The sequence below is a fragment of the Pocillopora verrucosa genome, chromosome 6 (genome assembly GCF_036669915.1).
Source record: "Pocillopora verrucosa isolate sample1 chromosome 6, ASM3666991v2, whole genome shotgun sequence".
Classification (NCBI taxonomy): Eukaryota; Metazoa; Cnidaria; class Anthozoa; order Scleractinia; family Pocilloporidae; genus Pocillopora; species Pocillopora verrucosa.
In genome coordinates, this window is record NC_089317.1 from 1192558 (window position 1) to 1205278 (window position 12721).

At 37.4% G+C, this 12721-nt stretch overlaps 1 protein-coding gene across 2 annotated transcripts; it reads left to right on the plus strand.

The window, feature by feature from the left end:
• Positions 1 to 825: 825 nt before the first annotated feature.
• On the plus strand, positions 826 to 12414 carry LOC131769384 (proto-oncogene tyrosine-protein kinase receptor Ret). 2 transcript variants are annotated; one of them, XM_066168217.1, is made up of 17 exons: positions 826 to 965; positions 2728 to 3144; positions 3608 to 3664; positions 4092 to 4172; positions 4602 to 4682; positions 5067 to 5240; positions 5733 to 5751; positions 6339 to 6399; positions 6697 to 6913; positions 7327 to 7437; positions 7804 to 7988; positions 8806 to 8928; positions 9314 to 9384; positions 9839 to 9879; positions 10165 to 10261; positions 10751 to 10850; positions 11337 to 12414. In XM_066168217.1, exons 1-17 carry the CDS (start codon positions 893 to 895, stop codon positions 11421 to 11423), a joined length of 1995 nt encoding a protein of 664 aa, XP_066024314.1. In that variant the 5' UTR covers positions 826 to 892; the 3' UTR covers positions 11424 to 12414. The 2 variants fall into 2 exon arrangements, with proteins under 2 accessions (XP_066024314.1, XP_066024315.1); XM_066168218.1 differs by lacking the exons at positions 9839 to 9879; positions 10165 to 10261; positions 10751 to 10850; positions 11337 to 12414 and adding an exon at positions 9613 to 9823.
• The last annotated feature ends 307 nt before the right edge of the window (positions 12415 to 12721 follow it).

Here is a 12721-nt window from a genome sequence, read left to right on the forward strand (position 1 = left end):
GCTATGTAAACACGGAAACCATTTTACATTTCTTCAATCACGCGAAAACCTATTTCTGATTCTCTGCGAGGGACTTCGTCGGCTAAACTGTGATAAAGTTACCAACGATCAGTCTAATTATTGTTTCAACGCTTCTTGGTTACAATTTACCAAAGATTCTTTTATCATCAAATTAATGGTGTGGAAAACTACGAAATTACAAAGTGTTTTTGTGCTACTAATTAGAGAAAAACAATTCGAACGGTAGTGTCGAGAATTTCAGCGATGAGCTTTATAAATGCTGGTATTTCTGGGAGGCAAATTAGTTTGATTTCACTTTCAAATCACACCACGCCCTTAAGCAAAAACGCGATTTCTTTAAAACACTCGAAACAAATTCTTGGAATGTATCGATAAGCGTGCCAATTTCTTTCCTCTCACAATATGTCATGCGGGTTTTTTTTATAGGTGGAGTGTTCACGCGCTAAAAATAAAAAGAATAACCGGAAATACTGGAGAGATAATGCATTCTCAACCTCGCGATCATTATAAACCAGAGACAGTTTTAATCGTTTGAGATTCCATTGAATTTTCTGAACAATGTTTTCAAGCTATGCATCAATAAATTTACTCGTGATTCCTATGGAATCACAAAGGACTAATTCTATTTCCGTACCAGCTGTCTCAGCTCTGTAACAATCAATCCTTAGTTTCCAATACTCAACGATGACAGCCTGAAGCCACCCAGATTCCCAGAAAATTTGAATAAGCCAGCCCTCAAGGCAAAATCAGGAATGCTCGCGGTGAGGGAATGGGCACAAGAACTCCCATTTGTACATAAGCTTTGGACCACTTTAACTGACTCTTAGACTGGAGACAGACAACTAAATTGAGGAACGTAATCGTAGCTAAGATGGTCTTTCACATCATCATCTGTTGTGTCTTGCTCTGCATGTTTTCCCACTCAGCCTTCGTTGAATGTGCAGGTTAGTAAAATGAATAGATTGTTTTAGTTCTCAAACACTCACTGTTATGTAAACGCATATGGCTAATTGTTTGTAAGGAGGGACACTGAAAATCTTGTTAAGGATGCCACTAAAAGACCAGCTCTATTGAGCAACACTAGTCTCCATATGACTGGAAGAATTTCCTTGAAGCAGGGAGAGTACTTATAACTCTCTATATACATCTGTACACACATGTGGTATGTCCTTTGACAAGCTGAGCGCATACAAGACGAGCCGTTTATCTTTCTTTCTAAGTCGCACGAGTAGGATTAAAGAAAGAAAAGCAAATTGGTTCCGAGAATCATTTAAACAAGTATTAAAATTATCATAGGAAAGTATAAGAGATTTAAGTACTTGTACAACCACTAAAGTACGCCCTTTGTTTTGAATTCAGTCCCAATATATTTGTGATAAAGAGATAATCATTAAGAAACGTTATTAGCAGAGTGACATAACAACATGCATGAGCACAAACAAAAGCATGAAAGGTAAATGTTTTCAGCGAAGAGAGGGGGCGTCTTTTGTGCAGAATATACTTTCAGTTTTCAACGATTTGGGGAAATGTTTTTCATGAGCCCGAAAGACGAAAGGTAACAGACAAATTATTTTTGCATCTTCCAAGTATGCCCAAGCGACTGTGAATTATTCAAGCGTCCCATTCCTAGTTACTTTCACTTTCCATTATCTAGTGACTTCCTGTTATTTCCGATCATAGATTCGATCTGCTTCAGCTGTTATTGCACTTTTAGAGGAAAACGACCGCCAACATTGTAATCTCATAAAGTTAGAGACAATAGGAACTCCTGCGGAATCGTTTGAAGTTCAAAGTTATAACAGTAAAACTAATATCGAATGTGTCATGTCTGAGTGGATGATCTAACCTTTGTCAACTTGTGAGCAGCCCTCATCAAAGCAGTTTGAACCTTTCCAAATACGGCATTTTTCTTGTCAGGCAATTAATTGTCGAATCGAAGAGACCAGATGCCTCATTGACATTCAAGTAGCAAAATAATCTCTATTTTTCTTTAACTCGTTTGCATTTCGTTACTGAGTTCTTAAAATCTTGATGGGAGCTGATATCGGCAATAGTAGGAGTCCATTCCTTCGAAAGTGGGTTTTTCTTTATGAGAGCTTGTAACGAATTTGCCGTGATCATGTAAGCTCGGCCCTTTCGGGGCCTTCTTTGAAAAATTATCGACCGAAACAGGAAAAAAAAAAACAAGAAAAACAAAAGAAGGAAGAAAAAAAATATCACTTCCTGTTGATCATATGACCAGGCGAAGAGACATCGTCGATTACGCCCAGTAAAATAACAATTGCATTCTTGTTACAGTTTGTTGAAAAAAACCTGGCACCAACTTAGATTAACAAATCGTCAGTGGTTTAGCGCGGTCTTATCGACTCTTATCGACAACGATATTGTCACCACAATGAACAAAATGTTGTGAACAAATTTTGGCCATTTGAAAAGTTTTTGAATTACTCGTCTCCAGCTCGTGATAAACAAACTTTTCTTGCGTTTTTTCAACATTCCAAGTTGGTTATTAGGTCTTATTACGTCGGTACAACGTGCAATTTTAATGAGCACACTTCGCCGTGTTAGTATTTTTCCCTTAATTGGAGCATTCGTGCTTGAGTGAACCTCAATGGTTGTAAAATTATTTTCTGTAAAATTTATGTCATGCCACTTGCTCCACTATTCTGTATTTGCATAAGCATTTTTTTTATTGAAAATTTTCAGGGTCAATCAAATATTCTAGTGCTGAAATTTACATCAAGCGAGTTGATGGAGGAAAAGTGGTAACAACCATAGGTTCCGATGTAACGCTGGAATGGTCATGTCGTGTTCGTGGGAATCACTCAGTAGGTATGCTGGCGTGGTCGCTTAAGTTACATACAGTAACAGACAGGACGCGAATTGCATGGCTCTACTACAGTCCTGAAAGGTTCTGGATTGGTATCACGAAATCAATCCATTACGGCAGACGAGTTAGATGGACAGGCGAAGCGAGCCAAGGGAAGATATCCTTTGTGATTCAAGATGTAAGAATCTCAGATGCCCAGTCGTATAAACTTTCTTGGAAAGTTATACTTCCCTCCAGAAATGGATCAAGACAAGTGGTGATGACACAGTCGAAGTTAATGGTAACTGTGGCAGGTAATTACTGGTATAACATAAAAGCTCGTTAAAAGGGAGGTTGCCCCTCAAAGCATTCATTTTTTGTAATGTCAAGGGATGGAAGAAAATTTAAAGGAATAAGATTGTTACGTCTCAAACAAGCGGGAAATGGCGGTGTCTAGGATCTAAAAGCTTATCAGCTGTGATAAATATGTTTCGTTGAACGATCCAAAAATGACCGAATATGATCATTTAAGGAAAATGGTGTCAAAGGAATAATAAATCAAAGCTTCAAATAAACAGGCTTCTAAATGCACGCGTTCGAATATAATTTTCAACATGTTAGCTTAATCTTCAGGTGCTGAAACGTTACTCTAAATATATGTCACTCGAAGAATTTCGCTTACGGTTAGGGTTTAAAAATTTTCAAAAGAAGGTATCTTCGTCAATTCTGGTAAAAGGTTTTCCAATAAGGTTTATTATTACTTTTTTTATGTTTTAGCGAAGTCAACATACAAACCTCTACCTTCGCATGTTGATATGCAGCCGAAAACCACTGGTAAGGGTCAGTAAATAATCATATATAAAATATCTTTATAATCATATTTTGTTTGAATATAAACGGTATACCTGAGTTTAATCAATTTTTTTACGAGGAAACTAGCAGCCGTCTACTTTATATTCCCACGTCTATTTGTGGTCCAAGAGAAACCTTTCAATTTTTGTTTAATTTTTTTTTTGCAATACTAAGAATTACTTTGAGATAACTTCGCCAAACTCTGTATCGTAAAAATCTCTTCTCAACAACCCCGGCAAAATTGCACTATACAATATATTAATTTTGCTAAACTTAATATTGCATAAAACTCGTCTCACTGACAACCGCGGCAAAATTGGGGTATACAGAATTTTAGTTTTCTTTCCCCTTTGTTCGTTTTGTGTTTGTTTGGTCTGTTTTTCTTTAGCTTTTTTTTTCGTTTGGCTAGGTATTATATTGTCGACAAGCTCTCAAACTGCTGCTACCTTGGATGAAGCTAACACTGAGGCGGCCCTTTTGTCAACCAAAGGTTAAACGCATCGATCTCTTTATTAGCTTATGACTCTTCAGGAATGACAATAATGGGGAGAGATGATATTTCAGATGAAAATATTAAATATATTATCAGACATAGATTTCTTTTTTGTGATATTAGGAATTACTTTGAGACAACTTCACCAAACTCTATCGCAAAAATCTCCTCTAAACAACCGTGGCAAAAATTGTGCTATACGGTGTGTTAGTTTGCTTAAGTCTTTGTTCTAATTTTTGTTTATCCAATTTTTTTTTCATATTAAGAATATCTATGGGATAACTTTGCCGAACACTTTATCGCATTAAACTCGTCTTAACAACTGCGACAAAATAGTACTATACAGTGTTTTATTTTTCGTGCCTCTTTGTTCGTTTTGTGTTTGTTTGGTTTGTTTTCCTTCAGCTTTTTTTTTCGTTTGGCTAGGTATTATACCGTCGATAAGTATGCAAACTACTACTACCTTGGATGAAGCTAACACTGAGGTGGCCCTTGTGTCAACCAAAGGTTAAATGCATCGATCTCTTTACTAGCTTAGGACTCTAGATGAAAAAAATTAAGGAAATTATCAGACACAGAAGTTTTTTCATACATCAAACAAAAGTTATGTTTTAACTTTTTATGGCATTAGCTGACGACAGTTTAATTAATTCTAATTTTATACAATTTTCCTAAAAAACCCTTAAATGAACCCTTTAAAAAACTAGTAATTTGCCATTTGTAGTTATTCCCATGTTGATCTATTCTAAAATTGATAATTATGTAATTATGGGTGTATCGACCTCAGGTAATGTCAATGAACTCACGTGTCCTCCCTTGAAGAGCAATCAGACCACAAGATCGTAGCAACCTTTAAATCCCAATTCTATTTTATTTTTGTTTTCATTTTAGCCATGGCGGTGAGTCCAAAGCGGTCAGACATGGGTGATCTTCCTCGTTCCAAAAAACCAGACCATTTTGCCGCCTTGTTGATTTTTACGATAACTTCAGCAATTGTAATTGTCGTCCTTTCGGTAATCATTTTTGGGTTCTGCTGGAAAATGCGGAAAGGAAAAGATAAAGAGGGTACATTGACTGGTATTTCTTGAAATTCGTTTCTTATTTTCATCATTACTCATCAGATCAATGCGATGATAACGATACAATGTGAGCAAATATGTTGCAAGTGAGATCCTATTTGTAATTTCATGTTTCAGTTGCATCTTCATTGTTGTGTTATGAATCATTTAACATATTTGTCATTGAACAAAACTTTAGTTCTGTTTCATCATTTTTCTAGAAAGAGTGCTGGCTTTCAGGCAAAGTGTGGCATTTTAAGAAAGATAGTATCAGTTCCTGTTTCATTTTTTCTGTTTCCTGTTTTTAGGCAGAGTAAAGCTACTGAAAAATGTATAGTTTTGAGATCTGATACGGTTTCAATTGCTCATTTTTAAATTAAAAACTTATAACCTTGCATGTGGAGATCAAAACCTTTTTGATTTTCTTTTTATGGTTTTTATCTTCTGTTTTCCTTCCTTTTTATTCGGTTGACTGTTCTTGGTGCTGTGAATATTTCAGAGCAAGGCCTTAATCAGAGGTAAGATTGTTAAAGAGTACCAAAGTATTTGTTAATGACTCCTTAAAGTCACGACAGTTCAGAGGTAGAGCGTAACGTTTAATGTTACGTTTGGCAATCCTCATGGTAAGTAAAGGTATACCAGTTGGAAACGCTCGTAACGCCAGTCTTTACAATAGGTTATTGTTAACTTTCATGGACCTGACTGTGAAAACCTTCTATAACTTTCAAATCATTTTTAACTGAATGGCGTATGGAAACTTCTCTTTAACGTATCCAGTCAGAATGTCTGCTCAGAAAACAAGAGATTTTGCAGGCTTAGAGAGCTTTTAATCTAAACTGCAGCACCTATATTTTCGTCCTTTATGTTGCCAGCTTTTCAGACCAATAATCTCTACTGACTGTATACGGCACGGTTTGGGGACACGTATATTTACAGGCTGGTCATTACTATTGTTCTATTCCCATCCTTACTGTTGGCCGGAAACAACCAAATGCTAACCTTGTAGATCTCTTATAACTTTGATCCAACGATGGCTTTCATGGAAGTTTGTTTCGATTGAATATCTCAAGGTTTCAGCGTCATCGTTGCGCTAATTTATTTTCAGGCAAAGAGAGGTTGAATTGACACAAGTACCCAGACCAGCACAGATACAGGGAGAAGTTGAGGTACGAAGATGTTGGTTCAGTTCCCAAAATCAGTCACGAGAACAGGATGTTTACCGTTAGTTGGACATAATAAAAGTAAAGAAATTTGTCAAGCCTTGGGATGGAAAACGTAGTGTAACAGATAACAGGAACTTAACAACTACAAGAAATTAAAAATAAAAAAAAGAATGTAACAAAAAAGAGAATAAGACGTAAAATCTTGATAGAAACAAAAGATGATTTCTGTATAGAACAGAAAAAGCGTTCAAAAGACTCCCAGGGGTTTCCGTTTAAGCTAACCTCATTTTTGAAAATTAGGAGGATACTAGAGCTGAACAAGATGAGAAAGTTGATACCTCCCCACCTACTTTGTTTCCACGAGCCCGTCGTTCGAGTCGGTGGGAGTTTCCAAAAACAAGACTGCAAATTCGTGAGGTGTTTGGCCAGGGAGCATTTGGACAGGTTGCTAAAGGACTGGCTTTACAAATTGCTGGGAAGGCTAACTGGACAGAAGTTGCAGTGAAGATGCTTAAAGGTTGGCGAGTTCATAACGCTAGCATTTCCTGAGAAATATTGCGTACTTATTGCCTGAGTGGGAGGGTCGAAGGAGTCTGTAAATCATGATTGAAAGCTGGATACTTACCCTTCCGGGCCAACCTAACCCAGTCAAACTGAAAAATTGTGAGTTTCTAGAGTTTTTATAGATCATTATATACAGACTTAAAAACGATGAAACAAATTAGAGGGAATATTTGATTGTGTTGCCATTAATAATTTTCAAAAAGTCCTAATTTGGGAGTTAAACATTGAAGGGTTCTTAAAGTTATATAATAGGAGTGGTCACCTTGCCCCTCTCTCCTCGCCTGAATAGGATGTTCATTAGTTCTCTCCCAGTGTACGTAGGGGGACACATGAAACACAAATCTCAGTCTTTTCATCTTTCTTTAGAGGATGCTGAGGAGTCGGACAGGCGAGACCTGTTGTCAGAGCTGTCAATTATGAAGAAACTCCCCCATCATCGACATGTCGTGACTCTTCTAGGCTGTGTCACCACATCTGGTACATATAATAGCATTGTAAATTTTGTACTCACAGCGGAACAGCCAGGCCAGAAGCTTGCAAAATAATCTTGTATTTTTACCCCGAGAACTACATGTACAAAGAGCATTAAGGTTTTTTTGGAAGGTATTTGGAAGGCAAGGGTTCCAACCTCGGCGAACCCCGTCGAAACCCTTATTTTCTTAAATATTCTTTTTCTTTCTTTGCACATGCATGAGGTTAGGCACTGAACACTTTTACATTACCAGACATTACCTGAATGACCGAAGGGGAGATGCAAGTCTCCAGAAATTTATAACGAGTTATGATTCCATGATACTCGGCATTCTTTGTTCAACTTTTGATGTAAATTATCTAATACAACAGTTAATCCTCTGGTGATTGTGGAGTTCGCCTCCCATGGCGATTTGCTGGGCTATCTTCTTAAAAGTCGAGGTCTTCCTGACACGTATTATAACACCTGTAAAAAACTGACCAGGGTCACCGCCAAGAAACTGATGATGTTTGCGTGGCAGATTGCGAGTGGAATGAACTTCCTGTGCGAAAATAAGGTGAAAAATAAATAACTTTGAGTATCTACTGACGGTAGATGGATGGAGCCTTACTCTAAGGGGACGATGCCTCGTTACTTTTTGCACAGAAAACTATCAGTCTAATGATGTTCAGCTTCCCGTGATGATGATGATGATGATGACAAAAATAAAATAATAATAATAATGTTGATAAAAATAGTATTAATAATTATAATGATAGGCTCTATTTATAAAGGATGACATTTGATAGTAGTAGACACATACAATGATAAGCCCGTAGCCTACATTAATGGAACAAAACATAATGAAAAACCTCAGCTGGCTTACCAGTTGGGTGTAAACAATCTTGGTCGAGGAGCTGAACCCAGGACTATCGAGGAACAGATCCATTTGATGATCGGAGTGAGATCCGAGCCAGGGACCCCTTGAGTATGAAGCTCTTACCCTTTGAATTTGCTGTCTCCCCTTCCTGATGTCTATTGTCAGAATCAGCAAAGTCGGAGGAGTGACGTGTGACGGGGGAAACAGAGGTGGTTAATTTTTAACCAAAAACCGGATTTACAGTCACCGGAAAAAAATTCCTTCATCTAAAATGATCATCGTTCAAAATTGTTTGAAAAAGGGTGAAATGATATAACAGTTGACAACTTATAGAAAGATGTTTTTTTGTCTAGTCACGAGTGTGGAACAAAGAAAGAATTCTGAGTCCCCATGAGGAATTCCTCATGGGGACTCAGAATTTTTTCTTTATCCCACTCTCGTGACAAGACGAAAAAACATCTTTCTATATTTCTTTACCTTTATCTTCAAAATATGTTCTTGTTTCGTTCTTTAGGTTGTTCATCGTGACTTAGCTGCCCGCAATGTTCTGGTTGCAGATGGCAATGTTTGCAAAATCACAGATTTTGGAATGGCCAGAGATGTGCAAGGAAGTAACATTTACACCATGAAAGCAGGGGTAATCGATAAAAATCCAATCAGTTCATTCTGGTGCAATAACAATATGAACGATGTGAATGTGAGAAAGCAGCTGTTCTATCGACTTGTGCGTCGGTCTTTCATTCGACGTCTCCGGGGTCAAGGCCCCATCTTGTTTTTGTGTTTTGTTCTTGGGCAAGAGACTCATCTCTCAAAGGGCCTCTTTCCACCCAGGATTACAAAATGAGTGCCAACACATTTTCAGTGAAACGACTGGCCACGGAAGAGAGGGGTGGGGGTGGATGAAATTCACAATGACGTAAGCTCAGGCAGTTTAGGCCACAAGCCCTGAATAACTTGATTTGTAAGATGGGTATTTGGTTAATTTTTAGTCAAATCAAATTGCTGTGTCTTCATCGCATTAGGGGCGGATACCAGCCAAATGGACAGCTTACGAGGCTCTCTCGTATGGCATATACACCACCCAGAGTGATGTGTGAGTTTCAATTTTACATTATTCTCAAGTTCTGGTCTGTAAAGTTGTTATAACCAAAAATGTGTCATGACTGCGACATCAACTCACTCTGATGCCGGCTAATGCACATTCAAAATGTAATAGACATTACGATGTCCGCCCTGGCGATCAATAACACGTGACGTCGTTAAACCAATCATGTGAGGGATCCACTTATGTTTAAGTAAATATATTTGTTTATGTTGATAGATAGCCGGGGCTATGGTTTACAAAGATCTACAAATACATGATCTAGCCCGGTACGATATTTGACAATTCAGATGGTGGTATGGTGTAAAATAAAATACCGTTGACGCGTTGTTGCTTCTGTATAGCTCAGGTCTTGATGATTTTAAGACTCATTTCGTGTGCCTTTAAGGTCCGTATTTGTTTTCGTGCATGGTTCTGTTACTCATTTAGATTCGTCTTTCCTCAGGTGGAGTTATGGAATCGTCTTGTATGAAATTTTCACTTTAGGTGAGAAGGCTCACAGAAACGAGGCCGCTTGTAATATGATATCTTCTAGAATTTGGGAAGTGGGTAACAAATATTCTGAAATTATCCATGGCGTCTGATGTAAAAGCCCTCTTGACATCTTTATGGATAAGAAGCAGCTATTACCTCTATTAAGAAATCTTCAATCGATTTGCTCCATTAATAAAAATCGTCATAAAAAGTGTCTTGGCATAAAAGAAATGTCATTATTATTAGAAACCAAACTGGTCTTACTTTACTGATTGCTTTTTGTTTTTTTTCGTTTAGGTGGTGAGCCATATCCGGGAATTAAGGCACGTGACATCGCGAACTTACTAGAGAAGGGATTCAGAATGCGACGCCCAAAGCAACTGGATAAGGAACTGTTAGTACAAACATACACCATACTCAATACAAGAACGTAGAGGATAGATTGTTTATTGAACCTTCCTTAATTTTTGTCAGTTGAGTTTAAAAATCCTGTTGAGCATCAAAATGATACAATGACCTATTGGATTGTGGATTTGAATTTTAGAGCCAAAAAAATGTGTCAGACTCACAGTTACGTATGCATTGTATCAATTCACACCATTGATAAAGCACAGGTTTCAGAAGACGGTTAATTATCATTGTGAACAAGTTAGACTTTTGCGAGTCATCCTTTTTTTTATTCCATAATTTTTAAATTTTTTTTACGCTAACACAATATAGGAGCTTGCATGTACCGAAAATGTGAGGAGACTTCTTCTTTGTCGTGTGATACTCCTTAAAAATAATTGCAGTTGTACAGGAATACTCTATAACCTATAACCTATAACCCAGTATTCGTTGATGTAATACATATTTACAGACCTTTCACGTCTTCGTGTTTTAGATTTTCAGTCATGTTTTCTTGTTGGAACGAAGATCCTAAAAAGCGACCAACATTTGGGACTTTGCAGGAGGCCTTGGAGAAAATTGAAAAGGAACAAACGGTATTGGGTTCAATTTTACTGCAAACAAAACCAGAACGTTCAATTATAATGACTTAAATAAATAAGGCTCGAAAATTGCATCATCAGAGAAAAACCATAAATTTCAGCTGGCACTGAGCAGTTCAGGGGCAGCGCTGGCCGACAACATTATGAGAAGATAGAATGACAAGAGATGATAACTAACCACAGTAACTTTAATTTTTTTAACAAAAGAAGGCTCAAAACATGCCAAGTATCTTCCAAATGTTCGAACTGTTGTACTTAGTAATCAGTAACACGATAAATTGCGAATTTAGTAGATTTGCGTTGGAGTTTAAATTGACAGGAACTCTCATTATCCTGCCAACATGACTTTAGCAAAAAAGCACTGCTTTCACAATTAAAGATCGTTACGAGTCCCATTAAGATAATGCTCTCTGGTTTGCCTTTCCCTTTCCAATTTTATCCTCTCTGAAACAGACTGTCTTTTTTTTATATTCATTCCAGGGTTATCTGAATCTTCAGTCTTTTGTTGACTTCTCTTATGTAAATATTTGCGAAGCAAGAAAAGTGAAAGAAGAGTCTATCATTTAGAGGCTGTCAGATGAAATACCTCTGGATGCGATGGCTTGTTTGCAGAATTTATTGTCATTCCAGGAAGACTCCATCCTTCATAGTCTTTAAAATGATGGCTACTCTCTTGATTATAGCGTCTTGAGCTCTTTGTCAGTTAAAGACTGGTCATTATTTTCAGCTTACAAAGGTCAATTACTTGCTTCATTTTTTAAACGGAGATCTGTTGTAAAGTTTTGTTGGGCAGCCATGAAGTCGAGAGACTGCTTGCAGTCGACTACAATTTTTTCAGCAGTAGTTTCTTCGCGATTTGTGGGCCTGAAAATTTTTAAGTACAACTTTTATAATCCGCGTCATGCCTCTCCATTCCTGACCATCCCTTCTCGTTCATGGTTTATTTTCCATATTTTGTTATTCAGCTATCTTAATGAAGTTATATTTTGTGGTTTCCATCACGCTAAAAGTAATTATGCATAACAAGTTTTAGGGCTCAGATTTTTAAATCTGAAATTCTTGATCCTCGTAAATTTTCTCTATCCCAGCCATTTTATTTCCTTAATGATTTTTTTTATATAAAGTTGTTTTTATATCTTACTGAACCAATATTTGTGATTTCCTTCACGCTAAAACATCGTGGTTTTCTCCAAAATTGCGAGATGTACTTTTGACACACGGGTATACGTACTTACTTGATACTTATTTCCATACAGGGTTTTGTATTCCCCCGACTGAAATAGCTTGCCAGTAGCTTTTTTATACTTCGTAAATTTTAGCAAGCAATTTGTAATTAAACTTTATCGATATACTCACGTCCAGGAAGAGTCACTTCCCTAAAGACCACGCGCCCCAGCCAAAATATTTTTTAAAAAATCTGGCTTGTCTGGTTGAAGATTTAAAATGTTAATTTAAGCAGAGTGTTATCGTATTAGACAGTAGTTGTTCGCTCTTTTATCATTAGATATATTTTTATAAAATATCTGATTTTAGTTGCAATAATAGTCTTTCCGGTTGTTTGCTTAAAATGATATCAAAGTGAAATCAATAAATCAAGTAAAGATTGTAACCATCGTTACGATACCTTGAATGGTAGCAGCTCACCCACTATGTGCCACTGCATAAATCGCCTTCTTTCAATTGGGGTCAGGAAAGGAGGGAGCTGGAAGGAGACAACAGAGGGAACCAGAACGGGAACGAGGAAGCCAGAGAGTAAGGGAGAAAGGTCGGAAAGTGAGGTGGAAGGAGCCAGGGGCGAGGTGGCTAGCGATGGGAAGGATGTATGGAGGGAAGGAAGGAAGGGCTCATCGGAAATATCGGTTCAA

Excerpts from the sequence above, each read along its gene's own strand:
- LOC131769384 (XM_066168217.1), top strand. The coding sequence starts at position 893 with ATGGTCTTTCACATCATCATCTGTTGTGTCTTGCTCTGCATGTTTTCC. Across the intron at positions 6,400-6,696 it reads AGATACAGGGAGAAGTTGAG|GAGGATACTAGAGCTGAACA; the intron begins GTACGAAGATGT and ends TTTGAAAATTAG. Across the intron at positions 7,438-7,803 it reads AGGCTGTGTCACCACATCTG|TTAATCCTCTGGTGATTGTG; the intron begins GTACATATAATA and ends CTAATACAACAG.